A 27,548-nucleotide genomic window follows, 5' to 3' on the forward strand; every position below is an offset into this window, starting at 1 on the left:
GTTTCTATTTTATAAAGCTGACAATTAAATAAATGGAAATTTATATTAATATATCAAAGTTTTTGTTTCAACATATGACGAACAAGTGGAATAACAAGTCAAGACCACTGTTTAAGGAATCAGAGAACAAATCCCCTACATTTCCTTAAGGCTTATGACAAAAAAAATGTCACATCACATCCACCACGTAAGGGGCACCTTACCATCTTACATCTTACCTCTTTTCGATTTTAAAAAATAGTTTTTATATTTCTGCAATTTTGTATGCATATTACACTAAAAAACAGTTTGTTATACCCATACGTGTCTGTGTTTTATTTTAATTAGCAAAATGTGGGGTATATCTACCATCTATAAACTTTGCCCTATAAAATACGAACTATGCAAGGTTTAATTTTCAATTCAAATATTTCTCATACTATTTGGATCAGAGGAACAAAAATATTAAGTTGCACATTCGTGATATGGATTTAAATAAAAAAGAAACAGCATTGTATTACCGTCATATATAGCAATCGGTTGGAAAAACGGTGTGATATTTTTGAAAGAATTATTGTTCACATAAAATTGAATCCACATTTTCCATTAAAATATTTGCTTACCTCATAATATATGTATGTAAACAAAAAATGCTGAGGTAGTGATCAAACTTGGAACTAAAATATTTACACATAAAAATACGAGGTGTTGCTGTTGGGTTCACGATTCAAAATTGTTCTCTCGATTCAAAGCATCCTTGGTAATTGTTTTGAAGTTAAGCCGTTTGGAATTACAGTTACAGCTACTTTGACCTCCTCTGCGCTATCATGATGAGTTTTATTTAGGTTTGATGTTTGATGATTTAGGTCGATGTTTTTCACCTATTTTTACTAACTGCTAACTTTGTTGACAGGTTTCGGAGTCATACTCTTAAATCCATATCTCATTTCCAGCAATTACCTGACTTCTCCGGCGACGCTCTGAATGCGGCACTACTTGCAGATCGCTTAGACAACGCACGAATGGTTACGCGCTTATCAGATATGTTCAGCGTTCGCAAACGGTTGACGTATTCATCGGTTTGAGTGGTAACTGGAGCTTCTTACTGGATGGTTTTCTTTTGATTCATACCTTTCTTCAAACCGCATCGGATATCCATATACGCGTGGTTTGCATAAACACTTCTTTTAGTTCTATTGCAATTTACGGAATGTTTTTGAGGATTTTTAACCCGATTTGACTAAAAATCACATTACGACAAATTACTTTTAATGTGAGTCACTCATTTTCAACAGTTTCTTTTGAAAAATATACACAAAATACAAACCGATCGTAAATATAGCAGTATTGCCAGCTCCCAAGTTATGACTATATACCTGGAACTTAATTGTCACATCTCGTGAAACTTGCTATCGTTCACATAATTCCACAACGAATACACACTGAGCATGTCTTATGCTCCTTTATATGGATTATTAGACTTTATGAGAGCATTGCGTGTATAAATCTCTCCGTGGACCGGCTAAATTTTAAAGAAAAAGTAATTGTAAAAAAATTATGGAGGATCTTTTCGAATCCAAATTTTTTTCAGCCCGCCCTTACAAACTTGGTTTTTATTTTTTATTTTTCAAATAAATAAAAGTTACTTGTATTACTGTTCATTTTAAAATCGGAGAAAAATCCATCTCCACGGTTTGCAACTTTCAATACGTAGTTTATTATTTGATAAAGAATAAAAATCATGATGTTGTAGGTATTTCATTTTCAGAAATATCATTATTTTATATACTTAAATCTGTAAGAAATTGATAAATGAATGAGGTATGGATTGCTAATTTCCATTCCTTATGACGTAACGGGAATATTACTGCTAGTTAAGCACGGAATTTACAAAAGCACGTTTATAATTTTTACTTAAAATTGAGAAAAAAAATTAATACTCAGTTTTACTGATCAATTTGTATGGATTATATCTCCGAGGATGGTAAGCTGAGGATTGTGCAATTAAGTTTTATGTGATTGCATGCTTATTACCTGATATTTCAGTTTGGATAGACTATTAATTCGTTAAACAGTAATTTTGTTTGCACTATGATCAGAAAGGTGAATTCAATTTATTTAACTTACGTACTGAAAGGAAAAAATGTCTAAAAACTTTATTTTTATATGTTGTAATGATCGTTAGTTATTCCATTGTTGATAATTCGTTCATAATTCATATAAATAGGTGATTTAAATATGTCTCTTTATAATTGTCTTTTGTATATGATTTGGAAAGTCACATGAAGTACCTTCTAGTAGTATATATTTCTTAGTTCAATAACCACTGAGTACGGCTACCTATATACATGACCTAATACTGGATTACGTCTCTCTTGAATAACGGTAGGGTGATGTGCTTATCAGTCTCGCCTCGCCAACATAGAGCCATTCTCTACAGTAGTGAGGATTCAATGTGAATCAATTATCATTCTTCATCATATATTATAGAGCTTTCAACCTAAAACCAGGTTTTCAGTGTTGATAAAAACGAATTTGTCATCATTATTATAATTTATAAAATGGGAAGAGATAGAGCGGATTGAAGAATGTAAATAAATTATTGCGGTAATAACTTTCGTCGTTCCGAAAGGTCAAAGTAATTAAGATTTTATATCCAGTTTATAACTCACGTCACTTGATAATCGGTAAAAGGAAGTGATATTTAGGAGTTCTAGAAGCATAACAAAAATTTATTAAAAAAGGAAAATGTTTCTACAGAAAATATCTGCAAATATTAATAACTACAACGCTGCTTTCAAAAATATAAGCAGCAGTGGTAATTCAATAATATAAAAATATAAAAGGTAGTCCCTTTTCGATTAATTAATGAGATATATTTTTATCACTATCAATTTAAAACCATAGAGTAAAAATAGAGAGACCGAGATATGGGAGCTTGCACAAATGGGCTAGAACTGCTGATAGAGACATAAAGACTATCGGTATACTACTACCCTATATATCTCTCTACTCTATTCTTATTGGATATTCAATATTAATTCTATTCATAAAACACTAATCATGTGAAGCGACTAAAGAGATAGTAGAAAAGAGTGCTTTCTTATTGGGTTCAGAATAAGAAATTAATTTCTATATACAAATATGTAGATTCAATTTTTCAATGTTGATTTTGGAAACAGAACAAATATTTTTAATATTTCCCAAACATTGGAAGATGTGTAGAATTTTAAAGAATCGTAAAAAATCATTATGTCGTCTGTAATATAACATAACAAAAAAAACGAAGCGTATTCAGGAGTTTTTCAAAGTACGCCTTTCATTCTGTATTAAATATCAAGTTTTTTTATAGTGAAAGTTAATAGTCATGTATTACGTAAGACAACTTTCGGGCGATCAACCGGTAAGTATTACAAGTTGTCCTAAGACGATTTAAAACTATCTGTATATGGCAAAATACTTATAGTAAAATCATGAAAACTTTTAAGTTTGGGTTTTCGGATACGATCTTTTTAACTAAAATTTTTTCAAAGATGGCCGACTAGAGTGAACAATCAATATTAAATTGAACACCACAAGCTTTACACTTACAATTATACAATTGCTGTAAATATTAAAAAAGTCTTAGCAATAATATATTTATCGGAAAAGTAATAAATTATGCATTAGTTGCATATTCATGATAGTGCAAAGAATACAAACCATTTAAAAAATTAGAAACTTACACTTATACGTGCCAGAGATAATAACTGGAACTTGTCTGAGAAAAGCTGGGATGGTAGCGGTACTGAAATCGGGTCCAAGTTGTGGAGATGATAGTGTAGCTGCTTTTTTCTTCTTCAACCTGACAGCTGCAGATCAGCGAGCAAAAACAATAATAATACCACCAATGTTAGTCGAAGAGGACCTTTTCAAATAATGCCTCATCAATTTTGACAGAATTTCAATAAATTTTGAAAAACACTCTAATATGATTAATTTTTTCGGGCATCAAAGACTAGCCTGGTTTTCTGGAAATCTTTCTTACCGGTACATCCATACATCTTTGTTCAGAAATGGCAGTTATATAATACCTATTCTCTTTTATCTCCTGCAACACAGTGACCTAGTCCCCAGTTTCTGAGGATAAAGTGCTTCACACAGGTTTAGGATGATACGTACTCTCATCCCGAACTATCATCCCGAAGGTGGATTCTGACAATCAAATAACCTGAATCAATTGAGAAAGATATATGATCAGGATAAAATACACTCAAATAAAAATAAATATAATAAATATATCAATTCATAGAATTATAGTCGTTACCTTCAATGTTGCCCGGACACAATCAACCTGTGAAGTGTGATTTATCAATCATGTAGCCTGATGCTATTTTTAACCATGTGCTGTGTATGTAATACAAATAGTTCCAGTGAACATAGCATCTTAACACTTTCTCTCTCTGTTGATTGAAATCCCAGTCTCCGATACTAAACCATCAATTTCCAGGCCATGATTTTGTGTTTCTGATTCAACGCATAATGTTTTTTTCAATTTGTTTGGTTCACAGTTGATTCCGTCTCCAAATTGAGTGATAATGTTGATGGGTACTGATTCTGTTTATAATAGTTGTATTAACTTTGTGCATAAAACAGACAGAATACCCATTTTATATCAATGCCCAATAATCTACTGGCAGATAAAATAAACAAAAAAAATATATAAAAGCCATGAGTACAATAAGAAACAAGATAATATGAGATGGGGGGATAGAAAAAGTATTGAAGATAAACCAAAGAAAAGATATGAATGTTTGAAAATTGTCGATTAGCATGAAATTGGAAAATAAAAGCTGATTTTTTTATTCTCTTTGCACTCAACACAATTTGAGATTGAGTTTTGACCTGAGCTCACATGCTAAGCAATATCTCAATTAAAGAGTTTTATTCGAAACATTATTCATTATAGGCAAAATGTCCAACAATACATCGAGTTTGAAACCTCAATTTGAAACCATGGCAGAAACTTCCACTTCTGATTAGGTTCATCAAACTGTTTCACTCGGAAAACTAAGGTAAAATATGACAAGTTGGTAAAATTAATTTCTTTTGATAAATTAATCATGATAAACATCAGAAGCTTGGGGTTAAAACTATAATCCTTTCCTGCTGACGTAAATTAATAGTTATATCAATTAGACTAATGGGATGTTTAATTGGACGTTCGAAGCGAACTGAATTTACACACTTTCCTACTATTCTATATTGTTCGGAACGATGTATATATTAAGTATGGATACTGATTCATCTGTATAATGATTCCATAATCGAAATAGTATATTCTAGTAATACACCACATAATAACATTAAAAGCTATGCCTAATTAATTTAGTGGTATGTATAGAATTTCTTTCCTTCCTGCAAAAAATATCATGAACACTATTTTTAACTGTTTCTTGTATTATGTATTAGAAACTTGTAGAAACAAGGAGTGTTATACATTTCCCCTTACAGGAATAAACATAAACATAATTATGGAATTTTTTTAATTAATTCTACTTTTTCCTTCTAGGAATTCTTATTTTTTTTCAATCCCCCAATCAGTGCAAATACAAAGTATGAATTGAAGCAATTATACGTATTTATTAATTCTTGTTATTTTATTTACAGTTTTAACAAATAAAAATTATTATGACTAGATAGGTAATTCCAGAACAAGCAGCTCAGCAAATTTACAGATGTTCTGGAAGAACAATAAACAGATTTGAAAAGTGCTCTAGAATCTGCGGACAAAATAACAGAAAAGTCATAACTTTGATAAAATCCGTGTCTTTCATCAATTCCCGTATTTAGGAACCATCAAATATTCCAAGTTTTCTGCAAATGTAATTGAAACAATCCGTCCTTGTTCAACGCTTTTACAAATTGCTTTATCAAATACCTAACTCAATATGTAATGGTGGAAATATGATTTTGTCTGTGCTCACCAGCGGCTAATTTTTTACAGGCTAAACATCTTGTTTCCAAGATGATACCGTAAAGACTCAATACAGAACTTACAAACTTTATTAGGAACCCATGTTTCACCTACTTTGTCTTTTTATATATTTTCAAAAATGAAGCATGATCATACCACATTAATCGAAATATTGTGCCAAATTCGTTTTCTCAATTCAAGTCAGAAAATTTTCACAACCAGAATGTATTCCCTGATTTGTTCAAGCTTCTGTAACTGTTTTTGACTATTCATGTGTCCACTGCAAAGGCAGAAAGATCTTTTAGAGTATTGAAATGCATCAAAAACTATTTGAGGAGTTCTATGTTTCAACAACGTTTATCGCATTTAGCTTTACTAACCTAAAACTAAAACATGTAAAACTAGATTACTATGTACTATCTATTATTTTTATTTATATTTTCTTCGTTAGTTTTGTTTATACTTATTTCTTTGTATGTTATTGTATTTTTCTTAATGATTTAATGAAACAACCACTGACAATAAGAATTTTTTCAGTTTCCCTCGCAAATTCTAGTAAAGGCTTCAAGTTCAAAAATTAGGCTCAACATCAACAGAAATCCAATGAAGATAATTCTGGAAACTTATTTGAATAAATGAACACTAGAATTTGTTTGAAAAATCATTCTAAGAGAATCGGTGTTATAAAAAATTCAGTTTTCGAAGTAAGCTATACAAAAACTTCATAAAATGAACAATACTTTCTGTAATTCCATTTCTAACTCAGCAAATCAGTCGACTCCGTTCGATAGTCAAACAAAGTTCGGAATTCAATTAGATTCTTTTAAATTCGCTAGAAGATTCTTTGTGAAGAATTATTGTATACAGGCATATAACCGTGAAACTGTATTTCTTAGCTGAAAAAGTTTGTTTGTTCAGTATCCGAAAAATTCTCACTATGATCAATTTAGCTTGTTTTGAACCAACTGACTATACTAAAGTTTTTGTGCACATAAGAGCTTTTTGATTTCAGATTCTTGATTGTGTCTTTTTATATAAAGAATTAAGCTTATTTAAATTGACTTAGTATGGTAGTGAAAAGAATATCGATTTCAAATAATGAGTGAAAAAATTTGGAATACCAACATTTTCCAACAAAGCAAGAAAATAAAATAAAATATACAGAAAACCTTTATTTATTTGGAGATAACAGTTCAGAAGCTGAAATTGAATACATAATATACAAAGATAATGAAAAAACTAACTAACTAAAGAAGGCATTTCATAAATTTAGCACGATAAACTTCAGTTGAATTTTGTTTATTATATTATCAACTATATTGTGTGTTGGGCAAGTGCTTATCATGAAAGATGAACATGGGCACCTGAAATAAAAATGTAGGATTTCATTGATAAATAGTAGAATGTCCACAGACAGACAACTCTTGAATCCTATGTACATTTTTAAACGTTCAATGCTATTCAATGCTAAGTTATTAACTAAATTATTTTCCTTTATGCATCTTATTTTATAGTCATATGTTGAACAACGAATTCTAAGTTATCCTGAAAAATATATATATTCATGATATGGATTTTTCAGTACAACCAGTTACTAGCTTTGAAAGCAACCGAATTCAATTATTTCACTTACAGTCTTCCGAATTTGTTAAAAATGGAGGCTTGAATCACAATCTACAATACGCCCCCTTACATTATTTAATATTATGTTAATACACTTAATTCCAAATCACTGAAAGTTAGGAACTAACAGAATAACAAACTTTTGACAAGATGAACTAGAACTACTTAATTTTATTCCTTATCTTTCAATTCTCTCGCACCCTCATCCTCAATATAGAGTCAAAAACTCTAATTTATAATTCACAAGGACAAGAAACAAAAAAATAATATGAACGTGCCGAGGTTTCGGCGTGGAGTCATGAATAATGTACAGGACCGGCTTTGGGTCAAGGACTTTTGTGAATGTTGAGAGGGTGTGTTTTCATTTAATTTTACATTACACATTAATAAATTTATTATCATAATAATCATAACGGATATACACGCTCATAAAATATTCTGAATACTAAGGTATTTTGCAACCAAGTTGTGCAGAGATATTTTCATTGAAGCATGATTATGGAAATTTTAAAAAAACACTCCGATTCATAGAGTTTGAGAATTGGAATTAACGTACATCGCCTATAATTCGTGCTGCTTGCTATTGGCAATTACATTTCAAGCTGAACAATAGTAGGTTGGTATGACGTCTTTATGTTCTAACAAATTTAAGAGGCTCATATTAAATTGTGTTATTGATCGTTGCCAATCCAAGTATGTTCATTTCATTGAATTCTCATGCTCAAATTTTTAATACATATCATAAATTCATAGTAGGGCCTTGAAAATTGGGCTTTTCATAATAAATCAATCACGACGTGGAAAGTTTATTTATAAAGATGTCGCCAATTCATCTGTTCCTTTTATCTATAAGAAAGAATTGATTTGGAAGGAATTACCTAAATTATGGCTACAGTATCAGAGAAATATGGTGAATATTGTCTCTAGGACTTCCAAGTTCAGTTATTATCTCATGGGGCAAAATGAATAAACATTAATTATGTTTCGATGGAAAAAATTCATTCTGAGACTAAACTAACATGTACATCGATGGATAGCAATACATACTGACGGCAGGTTCGATGATTAATTGACAAAAGGTTCTTCATTTTACTATAGTTATTATAAAAAAAGCTGCGACGGACATTCCAACATATGTTTTGTTCACGAGACATTTATGGCTGGCTAGAGCAAGGCAAATATTCCACCTCATTTTGATATCTTTTTATTGCAGAGGATCACTTGTGTGTACTTAGTTTTGATGGAATTGATTCACTGTAGAGCTTTTAATTGATTACTGTTCTCCAATAATATTTAAAAAGTGTATTAAATGCTGCAGATTATGCAAATAGAGTTATTATATTATAAGGAATAGAGAATTGGTGAAAGTGATGGATTGTATGATAGTAGTTTAAGATCACCTTCTTTTTGGTCGAGTTATGTTCAAATGACTTACTACGTGAATGCCTACTTGACTATCCACTGTATATATTGTCACTTTAAATTTATTCTCATTACTTCACAGTCACAGTAAAAGTAATAATGTTTTTGACAAAAATATATTGAGGTAAGCCTCAAGATTCTTAACGTTATAGCACATACTAATTTGAAATGTTTCTTACTTTGTATAAAGCGTTATTTGTCATTATAGCAAATTAGAAGTATTCTTTTAATTTTTGCTTATTTTGGTAAAGATTTGCCTTAATTCTCAACTGTTATACTAATGTCAGTAAAAATCCATCAGGTTGGTTTGTGAAGTTGAACAAATATTTTCAACAAATTCAATATGGGCGGAACAAAATGTTTATATTGAAAAATTGCTATAATTGAGGTGAGTAAAATACACTTATTGTAAAAATTAATTTTATCACTTCATGGTGTCCAAATACCACAAAGTACATTTTTCAAATATTCGTCGACAGATAATCTTCTTCAGAGGTGAACTAATTGCAGCAGTGTGTGGTTAATAACTTTTATGACTTAGAATATAGAAGAAATGAGAGTTGAAATTTACGATGACACGGGTAAGTTAACTTTAATATGCTGTGTATTCTATTGAATTATAGGGCATAGATTGTTTGGAGTCGTTATGTCTTCTCAGTCACTCTGCACTTATATGTAGATGTTCTGTTCAAATTGAGCCTCACTTGTCACGCACTTTGGATTCTGTAGTGAAATGTAGTAAAATGTTTAAGCTCATTTCGTCGATAATATTAACGTTTGGCTGTCTGGGCTACGTTGTTACTAAAAATTTATCGTCGTTATTATATATAAAAACGACGATACATTTTTAATTCATGGGTAAAAAGTATGCAGAAACAAATAAGAATACAGAGCAAGTGAATAGCGTATGATTAGTTTAGATATGAGAAACTGAGTGAAATTTGTTTTGATTCTGTAAACATCATAAAAGAGGAGCGAAGTGACATATGTGCATTTATTATGCATGAAGTTGTCGCTATCTTCTTTTCCAAATCAGCTTTGCACACCAACATATCTTAGGCTAACATGTGTGTGTGTGTGTGTGTGTGTGTATACACTGTGAATCACCTTTATTTATAAGGTGTCTATAAAGAAATTGGTGATATTTTTCAAATTTCTACTATTTAAAATTATTTCTTGGATGTATTAAAAGTGGTAAATCAAATCAAACTTACGATTATTCAAATGCTTTATATAATTTATACATTCTTAAATTCTACTTTGATAATTGAGTCAACTCTCATTTACTTAGGATTCACAAAAATGAAGAGTTAGCATAGAAGTTTTATCACGATAACTCCATTTAATTTAGACAAGTAAAGCTCACGACAGTAATTTTAGGTACCTTCATCTATCCATCGTTATATTTGTTACTCTCTCATTTTATAATAGGTTGCTCAAATATTGAATGCTGTTCTAACGAAATTCGAACACCAATTGCTTTATACTTTAAACAAACAAGTATATTTTCAATGCATTTAATAGCACTGAAATAAAAATTATTAAAACAGTTAAACGAATAACGAATAAGAGGCGCGAGATGAGGGGAAAATAGTGGGAATGGGTTCGGGAAATGGCAAGGCAAATGCCTTTGCTCTAACAGGAGAACAAGCGACAGGAATAGCTAAGAATGAGACTACGTCCATGAATAAGGACATTGTATTAGTAGTAGGGCGAAAAACATAATAAATCAAAAAAAAAACTTTAAATAGAAGGATAAATATATTTTGGTGTAGTAATAGTACTCAATTTGAATATCGCCAACGGTTCTAAAAATTACAGTTCGATCGACGGTCCATAAGCAGAAGCATATTTTGTGGTAAAAGTCATCGCCGATACATACTGATGCATTTGGATCTAATACTGATTTCATTTATTCTTTCCAAGAATCCAAAAACACTGGATTAACTTATACTTATGTATGTCTGGCAATTTTTGTGGTGCCTATGCTCGTATCCGCAGCTACCGATCCTAAAACGAAGAATTCATCGCCTTCGTCGGTGGTAACTGCCATCTTCTTTTGCTTCGTGTAAGCAACACTACCACTTAACTCTTACGGATGGTCTCGTTTATTTATTGGAAACACTTACAGGAAGTATTGAAACACAATCAAACATTTCTTTATCCATGCAAATCTGTTTTGGTCTCTATGAAGGTTTAAATTATACTTGTCGTATTTAAAAGAGACTCAATTTAAAAACAATTCACCATTATATTTTATTCGAGAAATGAGTGAACTCTGAATAATTTCATTAAAAGATGACATAACTAATATTTCTCAACATCTATTTACGTTTATAATTGTATGAATTGGACTGGAAAACATATTAATGCATAATAGATATAAATGTTTCTGCTACCGTGCACACTTGACATACATAGAGGGAATATTTCCCAAGTCACTTCCATCAAAGTTTCTACTTTTGAGATAGTGAAACATATTTCTATTGGAAAATTTGTACTTACAACCTATGTACATTCGAAGATATAAATATACAATGAGCTTATGAAAAGTAAAAGAATACTGGAGTATGGCGCATGCAAATTCAATCCCATGACCATTTTTATTGATATATTTTCTCTCCATATTCTAGAAAACAAACTAAGTAATTGGTATCTACGTGAGTTTGTTTAGTAAACCAAGCTTTGGTTCTTCTCTGATAAAATTGAGATGCGAGTTATAGGGCTATTTTACGATTCATACAGAACTCATTCATTCTAATAATTAATTGTGGTTTTATGTACATAAAAACCACAATCAAATATATGAGAGAGTAATAATAAATTTCTATATCAAATTCACTTCCACTATTTAATATATTTCCTTGCTTCCGTTTTAAATACCCGTCATTACATGTCATGTAGCAGCATTCGTATATGTCCACTTCAAATACTACATAAAATATTCACACTCATTTGTTAAATATATGAAAATTTGGTTCCTTTATAGAGTACTTTCTTTATCTATTGTTAGAATGGCAAATTTGTGAAGTGAAAAACAACTATTAATTTTGATTAAATTCTTTATTATGTTATCTTTATTTGATTCAAGTTTTACTGTTAAGGCGAGAAAAATGGTCAATGCTTGTACGTAAATTGTTTTAAAATGGCGTGGAATATGAACTCACCTTCATAGCATTACTGTTATTCATCACAAAGCTTCATCATGAGCTGTGCCGTTCCTTCAAATTTTGTTTGCGATGAAATGTTAAGGTCACCTGTAACAAATTAGTTTTTGTTGAATAATAGAAGCTCAGTAATGAATCAGTGTGAACTATCTGTAAACTATCTCAGTGGTTTTAACCTAAGTAATAATCAATAAAAAATATATAAGGAATAATAAAAATCGACAGCAACACTCTTCCAGGAAAGTTTCCTCGAAAAACAGTCGAAATTTGGTTTGAAAATCTGTTATTTGCAAAACTAGTATAAGATATTGAGGAAATTCTCATACCTTCATCTATACCTAAGTATAGATGAAACAATAGAAATAATTTATCTGCTTATGTCTATTTCTCAGATTTATACTACGTGCTTTATTTTGTTGACAAAAGCATAACACTAATTGAGATTAGATACCATTTCCAACTTTATTAAAAAAAATAGATGTTAAAATAAAGAATGATTGCTGGAGGTATGTTTTTGCATTAAAAAATACATTTTATCACAGACTAAATATGTAAGATTAACATTAATGTATGAATGATATTGTTGACTTGTGTTTCACGTATTACATGTATAGAAATTTAATATTTCAAGTTTTTCCAGATTCCAAAGTGGCTAGAAGCACTATACATCCATTTGTGACGGAGTAGCAATATCGTCTTTTTTGGAGAGACTGTCAGTGTTCCTAATGTAAAGTGAAAATACTTCTTGTTAAACAACTGATCAGGAGATTAATTATACAGCCTTTGAAATGACCTTACTGGAAGTCCAAGGAGAATAATTTATTTTTTCAGTTAACTCAAATCATATTAGCATAAAACTAGAAAGCATAGAGAGAGAGAGAGTTTCTATTCAAATTTTTTCGATGGTTTTCAATCTACATAAAGTGAAGCACCTGTCTGTAATATGATTGGATATTCATTAATTTCTAACATTATGTATTTATTAATAATATAGCATTAATAGGAAATAAGTCATAACAATATATACGGAGATGCAAGTCCACAATAAAATTACTTCTACTTTGAACGTATTTGTTGCTTATAGGATATTGATATATATATTTTTTTAAACCTTTTAAATGAACCCTACACAACTTTTATATCAAATGGAAAGGTATTTCATGTGAAGAGTCATTGAAAAGCTCGTGAAATATAGAGTTTCGATACCTTTTTTTATTTGTGTGGCCTTTGAGAAATGAGAAAAAATTATTTCGAAAACATAAAATATCTTTTTAGTACTAACAACAAATGAATTTTTACAGTAGATATTGAAAATGTCTTCCACTCTCCGATTGATAGACTTCCAGGAAAAGTTAAAACCCAACATTCTGAATGAGGTTTTATTAAAAACAGGCAAGTCTGGGAGTCTTGAATACCAAAATTCATTGATTTATCTTAAAATTTTTCCTTAAAAAAACATAAAATGATCCTAACCAGTTGTTGAGTACTGTACATGTATGTTATTTGGCTTAATAAATATTCCTAGTGTTTTGGTAATTGACACATTAAGTCTATTAATCTGCATATTGGAAGTGTTCCCTTTCAATTTATAATCGGAAAATAGTACTATCAGAGTCATAGCATATCGAAATCTTGATATTGTTGGGGTAAGGGCATAGCATCAAAGTCATAGTGTTGTGGGTACTTAATGAAACAAGTGTAAAAAATCACATTTGCAGCTCACTGTTAGTAAGATAATACCATCAATATAAGTTCGGCGTTTCTGGAGTCAAGAGAAGCTACAATATTTGGAGAAAATCATTAAGCTTTACTTATCATTATTATTAGTACACTGTTTTCTACTACTACATTAACACTCCCAATTACACCGGCTGACGCGCGTTTCAATAACCTAATCATCGTTTTGATTAAAGAAACGCGCGTCGAATAGTGCGTGCGAGTGGTGTGTAGTGGTAGCTTAATACCTAATCTAGCATTATCTGTCTCAATGAAGTAGATATAGATATACTAAGTTTGTATAGTTTAAACAGAATGGCGATTCTCAAAATTTTGGAATTATTATTAAAAAATATTTTGACAAAATACTAACAAGATACTCATTTGGACGAAATGGCACAATATAATGAGTTCCAATATAGGCATACTTAATGCAGTTTACTTTCTTTGGTAATATCTGGAAGACAAGGTTCGTCATAGACCAGTTGATATTTTCTATCCAATGACCGTATAGGTAAAATGTATTCATATCGATAAGCGTGTTTTTTAATTTCAATAGTAATAATTTAATTATAAATTAATAAAGAACAAACCATGGAACTCTCAATTATTTATTTGTCCATAGCTCTTAATATATTCCTAAAATATCAAATATTCAGTTTTGGTTTTGTGAATCTACATGAATATCAATAATCATCTTAATAATGCGTATTAACTGTTTTTGTTGACATAACACATTTTCCAATTGAAGTGAAAATATCAAAAAAATTAATCTAAACTTGGTTAAAGCAACAAAAAATGTATTTTTGATTAAAATTTATTTAATTGTTATAAAATGAGTCCTTTTGATTAAAACGTCAACTACGTCAACAAATGATCTATTGATCAATTCATTCATCAATCATCTTCTAAACGTATTTTAGTAATCGAATTTAGTGCTTGATAGTCTTCTCTCCAACTTTTCACTAGAAAGTGCCCGAAGTAGAGAAAGAGAAGAATGTCACACGGAGGACAAGAAAATCAGACTTCTCACTGCGATATTCATCAAAATTCGATTCATTCCGTACTTTTTTTAATGGAAAGTAATGTGAAGTAACCATTAATTTATAAACGCGATTAATAAAAACTTCTTACGTTAAAACAAAGTGATTCATTTAGAGCCATAGTAGAATATTTTCATTTAATTTTTATCCTCATTCTAATAAGACCGGACAAGTATCCTGAAAATGTAGAGCAGGATAAATTTAAGCAGAAGGATTTAACTTAAATTAACTCCTTTATTAATATACTAATAAATAAGCAGTAGTTAGAGACTTTTCTCCTTAAAACTATTTGTCTTCATTTACCTTTTCACTTACACACAACTGCATTCATTGAGTATCTTATGAAACGATTGATAACATGGAATCGATGTAAGGCAAACACATTTTTGGTCCTTATTGAGCAGATAGGTCAGTCAAAAAAGAATTATTTCATACATGAACAACATCCACAAAGCATTGCAATGCGATTCTTTGAAATACCATTTCTTGTACCCCAGCCTCTTGTCTCATATAATTCATTTTGTTGTGACATGAATGTCGGTCGTTCAGTGAAAATTTAAACCCACGATTGATCAAGGCATAATTTTTCATTCTTTTCAATTCTTCACTATTCACCCATACTTCACTTTGTGATGTTTAATTATCAATTCTTATTTCCAGTATAAGTAGTCGTCTAATATCACCATACTTACCATCACCATATTTATTAGATGATGAAAAATATGCTTGTGTATACTACAAATCAAAAAGATTTTTTCTAGACTATTTTATTTAGTTATATACAGCTTCATCGATCACTTATTTTGAATCGGAAAATTAGGGTAGCTGAAATATTGAAATCAAGGGTGGATTTAGACAAGACAATTATAGTAGATGATGAATCGAAAGTTGAGATAGCCTCGTTTATTTTGTCAAGTTGTCTAAAATAAGGAATGTTTTTAGAAAGTTGTTTCTGAACAATTGAACTGTCAACAATCGACTGAAATATATAAATTAAACGTCAGAAATTTTTCGAGTAGATCTCTAAAATATATAATTTGTGGTCTGCCATAGTCTACTTACAGACCCCTAATTTTCATTTGGTAATTTTTTCATAACTGCACAAGAATCTAATCTTCATCACATTTGAACTGTTTAAAGGGAACACTGGAAACTGCAGTTTGGCTTATATTTTAATGAGAAATATTTTAGCGAAAAATATTTTTCAAGTGGCTCTTCCTGTTTTAAAACTTTTTCTCGATTATAACTACGAATTCTGGCCGAGGAATGAGGGATTGGTGTATTTAGTAGCTCACTTACATCTGCCGGCCCCAATCCGTTATTTGCTCACTGACTTAGCAGAAAAGTCTCGCAAACCAGAAAGTTTCCGCAAAGAAGAATTCGTCAACAAACTATGGATTACGATTAGGTTGTTAGAATATAACCATAACATAATGAGGATCAAAAAGTTTCTTTAGACAAGAATAAACAAAAAAGTAACAAATATAAAAAAATAAAGTAGAAAGAATTAAATGTTTTGGAAGCATATCAGATATACCAGGTGAGGCAATAAATTTTCACACCAATTTTTTTATCGAGTTACACAATAGTTTCCAGTCAACTTTACATAAATTCAACGTTACTTCTACGATCCCAATCATTCCTGGTAAACATCTAGAGTTGGCCCGTTTAAAAAAACGATTATAGCTTCTTTAAACTCCTCCACGCCACAATAATGAGTTTCTCTGAGGTGTGACTTTGTCTTGAGAAATAGAAAAAATTGTAATTGGCATTATATGATAAGCTGGAAAACCTATTATAGCCAATTATTTTCTCAGGATCGATCAAAAATAGACCTCTGCAAGATTTAACCTGTATTGACGTGTTCTAATATGACCGCTAATATGGAACTGCCCAGTCACTTTCTGGCTAGAAATATTATTTTCACACTGATAAAACGATCAATTTTGCTTAGCCGCCAATTGGGCACATTCACTTATGTTAGACGTTCTTCGCCCATTTCTACCTACTGCTGACTGAATGGATTTCAGGGTCATTCTCAAATATTCAGGACTCATGTCCAGTGATTACTTGACTCATTCAGCTTCTATCGTTGTTTTGAATACGACACAACAAATTCTTTCGCTTTACGTAATTTATTCATAGGTGAGAACTCTCGATACTATCTTTGCATGAATCTTTCTTAGGTTAAATCCTCATGTCATACATGCCGAAAAGTTTATTTGAACATATTTATTTCACCTTACAACGCATGAATGATTAGATACCAATCACATGATCAGAGTACATAGATGTTCGAAGAAGGAGTCGGCATCAGTGGTAACAGGAGTTTCTTCATGTCGATAGTCTTCTACCTGATTGCCACACATCAGTGAACAATTTTGCTCATTCCATACGCTTTTTCTTGACACTGATCTTCGTGCAACGGCCGCTTGTTTGTGAGATGTAACGCCACTAAAAGGGTTTTTAAAAAATACATAACACAAACATAACGTGTTATCGATTTCAAATTTAATTGAAGTTAAACTGATAAAGACAACCCCTTTGTTAGCCAGATGTGGAGGAAATGACGCAATATTGCTAGCTCCCGAGTTATGACTAAATCCTCGGAAATCAATTGCCTCATCTCGTAACCTAGAAAAACATGTTTTCGAAAATAAAAAATGAGTCTTATATGTGTAATTATCTTAATGCGAAGGATCAATATATATCTCTTCATTTTTATCTATCTTCAATAACAACATTAAGTATTCCTCAATCAGAGACAATCATTTAAAATTTAACGTCACCCACAAAACCTCAGCAAAAGCAAGGAATACGGAACAAAGTTTATTGTATGTAGTATTTGCAGATTTGTTGAGATGAAAATTATTCTAACATCCAATAGTACACATATAGATGCGTAAATATTCAATGTTAACTAGCATTCAGTGCCTTTGTCACGCGTTACAAAAGCGGCTGTTCAAACAATTTACCAGACACCTTGAATATTGCAAAACCAGTTTTCCTTTAGTAAAACAGAGAAATGAGAATAGTATAGCACTGATTGTTGAACTCCATCGGGATTTGCGAGAGTAGGTGGTTTCTGATTTTAGCGGGCACAGAAGGCGAATATGTATTCATATTAATACCAGTTATTTTGATATTCATTTATAAATGTTCATAATTCTTGAATAAATTATTAAATATCTAAATTAGGAATTTGTATAGTAATTCATTAGAAATACCAAACTTTTCAGATTTTCCTACTACCTAATTCAGTTTTTTGGCACTTGCTTCTAGATTATTTCCCTTCTATTTCAATAATGATTTTCTTAGGATAATAAATTCTTAGTGCAATTTTGGTCTCTTAACTAGCGGTGTATTTAAGTATAGGATCTAGAAGTTAGTTTTATCAGTCAAGCTAGCAATAACCAAGTTTTTTGAAAAAGACGACACATTTTGAAGATTTGGTATAATGTTAAATTTTGATTGTGAAATGAGTTTAAATGATTGAAAATGAATATTTGGTCAATTTTTCTAATTAAGTCTTTCAGTGCAGTAGTAATGAAATTATCTACATAACAAAAAAATATATTATACAATAATACTTGATATAGATATTGTCATAGTACAAATATCCACTTGTTTAAGTAGATAATACTCGAAGGCATTACAATTATATAGTATTAGTCGTCTTATGAGTGATATTGTACTTAGTTCTTTTCTTTATGAAATTTCTCTCTCTGTTTACTACCACTACTATACCAACAATTACAATTGCACTGTTTGTAACGCGTTATGATTCCTAAGTTATAGATATATACGGCACTATTGTTCATAGTATAGCATTACTTATGGAATATATTGTACTTCCCTCCATTCTCGAAATGAATTATCCTCGTTAATATTTTGACAATAAATATGTGAATTACCAACACGCTACCCAAATCATAATACCATGGAAACTAAAATTTGGTATCTCGTTTCCTTCATAAAATATTGTTAACCGTATATTGTCCATAACTAAAATGCCACGATATTCCCAATAAATGTTAACAAAGCTACGTCTTATGAATCAGTAATTAGAGAGAATCGCATATAAATTTTAATCTCATGGAATTGAATACGTTTCGCCAATGTAACGGTGACTCAGAAAAACAGACATTAGTACAATTATTTTGTCCACATACTTTGTTATCTCATTCCTAGAACTACTATATATATATATATATATATATATATATATATATATATATATATATATATATATATATATATATATATATATATATATATATATATAGTGTAGATTGGTTACAATATTGACATTTCTCTATTTCATGTTCACATATTTCGGGATGTGTTGCATATTTGATATCCAAGCTTGTACTATCATGGTGATGGTGCATGGCTATTTGGTTTTAGGTCATTAACAGCGCTGGTCCCATATGTTTTCGGCTTATGTCGGGATAATTAAATTGTATGGAAAAAGTTAGTCGTGTCTATGTGATCAATAACGGCCGGAGTACGCTAAAATGGAATCCTCATGAGACTCAAATATCAAAGGGTGAAAAAACAATTTCATAATAAAGGAAATAATAAACAGTTTGTGTTTCAGTCCAAATGACGCTGTTAACGGAGAAATTGGAAAAATTAATTAAATTAGGCCACTGGTACACATTTATGTTATACTGTGTGTCCATTCAGTATATTTTTTCTTTAGTTTATTTTTCAGTTAGTGTTCTTACAAGTATAGTATATGGAAATTTATAGAAAGCATAGGAAATTTTAGTACAGCATATAATGGGATGATATCACATTACAAGCTGTAAAACTAGACATCATTGTACGCGAGCTTTATAAAAGAAAAGTATTTATTAATGTACGTTAAGAAATAGTAATAATTCATGGAAATAAATGTACAAATGACTATTTTGTGTTTGTAGTAGGATCGTATGATATTTGAATATTTTTTTAAATGATTACAATTTACAATAAATTTAGTTATGAAACATACACTGTTAACGTGAAATGTCTTGCATTAAAAAATGTGTGAAGTGAAATAATTAATTAAAATAAATTATTAAAATAAATAAAAATCACATGGGTTTTCATCTTTTTCCTCATTATTGCTTTCTATACATTTCGTGAGAATTAATTACGTTACAATTTATTACCAGATCTAACATATTCACCTGATCTGCCTCCCTCTTATTACTATCAGATCCAAAACTTAAAAAATGGCTAGCTGGAACGCTATTTTTATGAAGAGGTGATGGTAGAGGTGAGCGCGTATCTGGTGAAGGTTTCTGAAGAATATATTAAAAAAAATGGAAAGATTATGCAGAAAAATAATATATTATTTTTTAATGATAAAGTTTTTACATTGAAAAGTTACTCTCCCATAAAACTTTTTTCGTAATTCTTTATTTCTTGAATTTAAAACCTTTTCTTATAAGCAATTCTGGGGAGAAATATTTCACTAATTTATATTAGTTGTTCAGTATAAGATGGCATTCATATAATATCTTTGCTTTTCGATCACATATTGTTTTTTGTATCATTATTTAGAAATAACAGTTTGCTTAGGTTATTTGATGTGACTACTAGTCACACATAACTACTTTTTAACATATTAAATTCAGTACATCCAATTCTGTTACCAGCTAATTAAAAGGAAATATACATTGAATATTCCCACAACAAATATGTTATTTTCAGTTCCAGCTCAACGTAATTGTCGTGCTACAATTAAAATATAATTCCAAATTAGCATCGCAAGAACGAACAATTATCTCATTTGCACACGTCTTCAATTCAAGGAGCATGTTCAATAGAGTTCTAAACTCCGAAAACTCACAATGGAAATTTGATCAAAGTTTATGAGTTAGCTTCAAATCAATTCAACTCTGTACTTCTTCGGTATGGACAACAAAGTTCAACTCTATTTAATTCCGTACGTTAAACATTTGTTGCTTTGGAAACATGCTGGAAACAAAACTGATATACAGGTATAGTTTGAAATGTAAAATTATATTATAAGCAGTTTATATGAATAGGTTAGTGTAACGTCACGGAAATATATTATTCTCAGCCGAAGTAATTTCAATTCACATATCATTGAATAGATAATATGAACTAATAAATTTAAGAAGAATACATTCAATAATGATTGTACCCAAATTGGTTCTTTACCGGATCATCCTGATGCCATTAACACAGTTCTATTCTTCACAGGTTGCAAGTTGAATCAAAGGAGTGAATACCAATTATTCTCCAGCAATATTTTATTGTGAATTTCAATATTTGTAGCTCAGTTTCGGTATTATGAAGTTCCGTTGGAGAAAGTCATTCAAAATTTCTCACATTCCTGGTGCATTCTCCATTCTTTCATTTAATTAAATTTTTATCTGACTGTTGTAAGGAAAATTTCTCGGTAAAATATATCATTGACTTGGAAGAACGTAGTAAAGAAGTCCTTTGAGAAAATATGAAGTTTTAATATATTCAGCACATTGCACCGCACTGTGCCCTCAGCATTGTATGATTATTGAAAGATATTAAAATAGAGCGTCTTTTGTGGGATTCCATATTTTTGGGAGTGATATCTTTCTTTCTAATCTGAGTTAAACAATTGGATAATGAATTTAGAGTATGTAATCAGTATGAATAATTTCATTAGTTCATTAGCCAAATTTTCATGGTTCCCTTAGAAATTTATAATTGTAGCACATATAATTTCATTCGTCTAGTTTGAATATGACTGAATGATATAATGAATGGTGGAAAAATTATGTTTCTCTATAAACTATTTTCAATAACAATAATGCACTTTTTTGAGGGTCGGAGTAGACTCTTCTAGTGATCTTAATCTTTACAGACATTTTTTCACATGGTAGAAATGAGTTTTTCATGTTGATTAGAAATTCAATTCTCTTCACATATATATATGTATGTTTTTGTTTGATTTCCCAGAGAATCTAATGGAATCGCCTGCTTTTGTACATTTACAGTAAAAAACTAAAACAGCAACATTTATTTCTATCATCAATACAAAGGGATTAGGAATGAATGTTAATGATATAATAATGGCGATATTTTTGGGTTTACTTTTTGTGTTGCCATTTATTGATCACTCATTATTTTGATAAATTTTCACCCTATTTAGACAATTATAATTGCAGAGTGATTTTCTAAATACAATCTATTCTGGTTTTTAATACTGTATACTTTTGAGTTAAAGAAGCGGCAAATGTTATTAAACAATCAATGCTGCGGTTATAGTGGATGTACGTTCTAACGAAAACGTTCCATAATTAAAAAAATACGAAGGTAATTATTCCGTTCATTACGAATGCGATTCGATCGTCAGGTTACACATCGGTATATCCATGTTAAAATTTCAAATTACTCGAAAATTTGTTTGGTTTCTCTAATAGATTTTGAAAAAGGTATATCAACGCGTTACATTTTGCACATCAAAACTAGTATTTTGGAAAACATTTCTCTCTAAAAACTGCAATGCAAAATTCGACTATGATCATCGTCACATATCAACTACCCCCGTGAACTCGTGACAGCCAAGATTAGCAATAACACAATAGCAGATGCATCCCCCTTCTATAGATTCGCTTGATTAAGTTTTTGGCGAGGTATTTTTACCAAACACAAAACGAAACGTACCCCCATACAAGCACACATGGAAAAACCCCATTTAAAATATTCAAATCTTATAGGCTTCTACATTAGGACCCTTCAACCATGTCACATGTCAATAATTAAAAACATCCTTACTTAATTGAAACAAAACAAGCATTTCTCTCACCCCTTATTCATACTAATGGTTTTGGAATTTGTTTTAAGAAACATATTGGTCAATATATAATATTCATATCAGTCAGTTTATCACTATTGTCAAACTAATTCATAATAGTTAATTTTATCAATACACCAAAAAATATGCATGAAATACTGAACTATCAGCAAATTCCAAGATTAATAAAACTTATTATTTGGATAAAATATGTGGACAATTTATGTTTGCTCAACAATTAGAATTGTAGTGGAAAAATGAGGCTGACGACATTCCAAGATGGTGCTTATATCCACAGGATTAGTCGTAATACTTCAGATCAGTTAGTAGCATCTCACCAAATTTCCGTATTCTCATTTGACTCATAATTTCGTGTATTATACAGGGTTTGGATACAGGATTACTTGAATTTCATTTTAATATCTGACCGAGTATCAGTTAACTATAACAATTATTTGCTGTTAATAATTTTATAAGGCTTAGTTTAGCGATAAATATCGATATCGCATATCAATACAAATTTTACGAGGCAACAATATCCCTCAGACTTCCATTGTAATAACTGTGAAGTCAGAAAAATGAAACCTTATAAGATTTATTACTATCAAGAACTCACAGAAGATGACCAGACCACAAATTGCAGTGAATAAAAGTGATTAAAAAGAAAGGAAAAAATCTAGTTTTTTATAGAGAGAGAGAGAGAGAGAGAGAGAGAGAGAGAGAGAAATGCTTTATTGTCAAAAAATTGTTACAATTTGTAGACAAACGCTTGTAAAAACTAAGAAACAAAAATAAAAATAACTAAATAAAGATACAAATAAAATAAAATTTTAATATACAGAATAAAACCACAATGAGTAACAAAATTATAGGCAATAGTGATAGGTAATAATTAGTATATAAGTAGCAAAAACTAAACCACTATGCAGCATGTCTGGAATTGAATAGAGTAGAAGTCACTTTCCAGTAAAATGTCCTCAAATTATTGCGGAATGCGGGAAAGTGGATAGCCCTGCAACGACCTTTCTGAAATTGGAGAAGCATGCTTACGAATTAGGCAAACAGATCCAAAGATAAATAAAGAAGGAAGAGTCAGAATTTTTAATCTTTTAAAGAAGTCCTTGCAGTGATCCTTGCTCTTTAGTCCGACTAAATATCTAACAGCTCTCTTTTGTAGTTAGAAGATTCGCTCGAATTGAGTCGCACCACACGTACCCCCGAAGTGAAGGGTATATCAGAGTTGCGACTCAATAAGGGTATAATAATATGTTAGGGAGGTGGATAAGTTCAATTCTTTGGAAACTGAAACTGTAGCACTGCAATTTTTTGATTAAAATATTAAAATTAACACAATCGAAAGCCTTAGAAACATCACCAAAAGTTGTTGTAGTGGAGTGATGGCTGTTTAGGCAAGAGTAGACATTATTAAGAAGGAAGAATATAGCATCACTTGTGCATTTGTTACTCAAAAACCCAAATTGATAAAAGCCTGTTTTTGACAAATCTTTCTATGATCTTAGATAACGTGGGAATGAGTGGATTTGGGCCATAATTCGATGTTTTATTTTTATCTCCTCCTTTATACAAAAGTATAATTATAGCCGTCTTAAGGCAATTGGGGGAAGTGCCATTCTGAAATGAATTGTTAATTGAAGGGGTAAGTTGATTTAATGTGCAATCGGGCAGACTCGAAAAATATTTTTATGTAAGTTCCAAATGAGTATTTATTTTTGATGTCATAAATTGTACTACGAAGCTCTGCTAAAAATACGTACATAAAGAAGAAACTGTGTAAGTTAGCATTAGCGTCAGGGAGATATGAAAACGGATCATGAGAAGGAATTATAGAATTCGATAAATTTTTGGCTACATTCACAAAGTATTTATTGATGAGGTTATCATGTGAAGTAGAGCTCGATGAAGAAGGCTTATTTCTTAGATCATTCACAATAAACCATGGTTTTTTAGAAACATTACGGGAATGGGGCGAGTCTCCTATTATAATAAATAATTTTTGGCAGCTTTTATTGTCTTATGATAAATATTTCTGTATAGTTTCACGTAATTTTTGAGGAAGACACTATACGAGAATTTCCTCAGTATATTGTTAAACACAGTTTCATGATGTTAATATGTATGATACCTACAATCTTCAAGAATCCTAAGTTGAATTATAATAATCTAAAGTAGGTATTCAAAAATGAGGGCTGATAATTATTCATGTTGAATATCTGATTACATATTTGTATTTTTTGACTCATTGAAATAGTTAATGGAAAACGTTGAGACAAATTTGTCTTCAACTATGTGGAAATAAACCAAATGTGAACAATGTCATCCCGTTTAATTAATAATTATAATGGATGAGGAAACCTTGCGCAAATTATATTCATGCGACAAAATATAGGAAGATTAATTTGTTCGCAAACACCTATGAAATTGTCCAATTTTGTCCTCTATATTTCTATTAGAAGAGAATATTAATTTCGAAACAATATAATTTCTCTTTAGCTATTCATCTCCCCAATAAATGACAATTACCTCTGAAGCTTACGGGATAGCAAATTGGACAACTTAACCAAGATAAGTACTCTCATTAAACACTATTTGAATGAGGTCATAGTTATCAACTAAATTACAAAACCTCAAGGATCCTCGTCATGCTTGACGTATTAAATAGTTGGGCGTGCTAGAATAATTGGAAGCTTTTAATAAGGGGTATATGAATATTCATTAAAATGATAAAAAATAACAGTTATATATTGGAAAATTGAAAAGGCTCTTGACAAAAGATGGGTTTCAGAATTAATATTCGGAAAATATCAGTTTAACCTTATTACTGAACATAGTTTAACTTCACTGTATTTTTGATCTATTCATTCAAAAATTATGTTGACTACTTAGAGGGTTATTGAAGATGGATGTAGAGAGCTCAATAAATATTCGTAAGCTATGAAATTATTTGAAACATATTTTAGTCGTGATATTTTAATCTATATATTTCAGTTTTGTCTCTGTGAAACATCTGATATTTTCAATCTCATTACCACATTTATCAGTTGTTTAATTATTTCTCCAAAATTTACACATATCGCACATTTTGTGCATCCTAACTTGAAGAAACTAATGAGGTGTTATTGTCGGCTTGGAGAACGAATATACATGTGATTCGGTGTCGTAATTTTGAACAAGTATAGCATGTATATTCGAGTTGCATATGTTCTCTAATAATTGTTGTGTACTATCGAGATAGATCACTCTCATGTTGTACAAAAAATTTTAATTTAAGATGAAATAATTATTTGTTTTTTGGATTAAATATATCACTCCTGGTTTGGTGTTTTCTATACGTATGAAAATTTTCATCATTCTGTATGGGCTGATGCATTTGAAGCTAGTCTCTCTGTAAAAAAATATATAAAGGTACTCTGATTTATCAATATCATTAATATGATTGTTCACACCATGAGATTCGCTGAAATCAGTGAATAGATTTCATACTAGAGCTCTAAATTAAACAATAATCAATATAATGTTCAAAATAATGCATAACCTTATTATTTGAACACCACCATCAATTTAAAAATGGGAGAATATGGCTAAGAAATTCATCTCTCAAATAAGCTTCAACAGGCATTGAATTGATTCAATTTGCAACATTAATTATTACCTGCTGCCTCAGATACTATTGTTTAAATTTGATTCTCATGCTTTCATACAATCAAAAACAAAAATTATTTAGTTGGATGATCGTATCTATCCACCATTAATCTTTTCGTCAGTAAAATCGTATTTAATGAAGCACTGCCAAGATCAGAATCCGTTTTATATATTTGCTTAGAAAAGAGCTCCAAGAAGAAGAAATTTAAGTATTTCAAAATTTTCCATCATAATTAAACGTATGAATAAAAACTATGATTTAAGTCCTCTTTTATAAATGTTTTATTCACGTCCTTTTTTCGATAATACTTAATACATTTATTTACATAAAAAATTAGAAATTTCGAAGCTACAAGAAAAATCCAATTAAGGGATCATTTAGATTAATAATTTGACATACATCCAATTTACATTATAGTTTTTTGTTTTAGTCAAGTTATAGTGGGGACAACTGAATTTATCACAGTGCTCGATGTGATCAAACTTTTACGTGTCAAAAGTTTAAATACCTACGTACAAAGTAGCCTAAATTTTATTAAAAAATAAAAATTGAAAGCTGTAAGTAACTAGGTAACTCAGTTACGAATAATAATCTAAGTATTATTAATCTTTATATTTCATTTTAGATAACTATCTTAGTAATCAACTTTTATAGCAATTTATATCATTAGAGTTGTCATATACTACATTTCTTCACATTTCACAAGTTTACCTCGCAGAATTCTGAAAACATTCATTTAGATATTTATGAAAATTTTTTATGTTCACTGCTTTAGTTACTTTTTCAACTCAAAAAACACGATCGCGGTGTTTTGTAATGTATATCAATTTTTGAATTATTTTTCCAAAATATTTATTATTTTTTTACGATTTTATAAAACCATCAGATGTCGTTTATTTTTGCCAATATCAGATGTGTTTATATCTGTATAAAGTGCTGACTTTTAATGTTCAATTCAAAAGAGTGTATATTATTCCATGTCCTCTTTAGAGATAATTAACATTGCCGCGAAGTTTTAACGCTAAGTATTAACCTCTCAATGAGTGTACGTAAATGGTTGTATAATAGTACAAGGAAAATAATTAGGAAAGATAATGAAGTCTGTTTTCGACAGGAAAGGGGAAAATCTCAGTAGCAGCTTTAAAGAGTTTGTTACTAGCAACTAAGATATCAGAAACACCATAGA

At 30.4% G+C, this 27,548-nt stretch overlaps 1 protein-coding gene across 2 annotated transcripts in view; it reads right to left on the reverse strand.

The window, feature by feature from the left end:
* LOC130899053 (suppressor of lurcher protein 1) overlaps window positions 1-27,548 on the reverse strand; it is a 253,451-nt gene that overhangs the window by 111,879 nt on the left and 114,024 nt on the right. For both annotated transcript variants that reach the window (XM_057808763.1, XM_057808774.1), the window contains exon 2: window positions 12,148-12,237. In XM_057808763.1, the coding sequence (XP_057664746.1) occupies window positions 12,148-12,171 (24 nt within the window). In that variant the 5' untranslated portion in view covers window positions 12,172-12,237. The remainder of the gene's footprint in view (window positions 1-12,147; window positions 12,238-27,548) is intronic.

The sequence above is a fragment of the Diorhabda carinulata genome, chromosome 1 (assembly GCF_026250575.1).
Source record: "Diorhabda carinulata isolate Delta chromosome 1, icDioCari1.1, whole genome shotgun sequence".
Lineage (NCBI taxonomy): Eukaryota > Metazoa > Arthropoda > Insecta > Coleoptera > Chrysomelidae > Diorhabda > Diorhabda carinulata.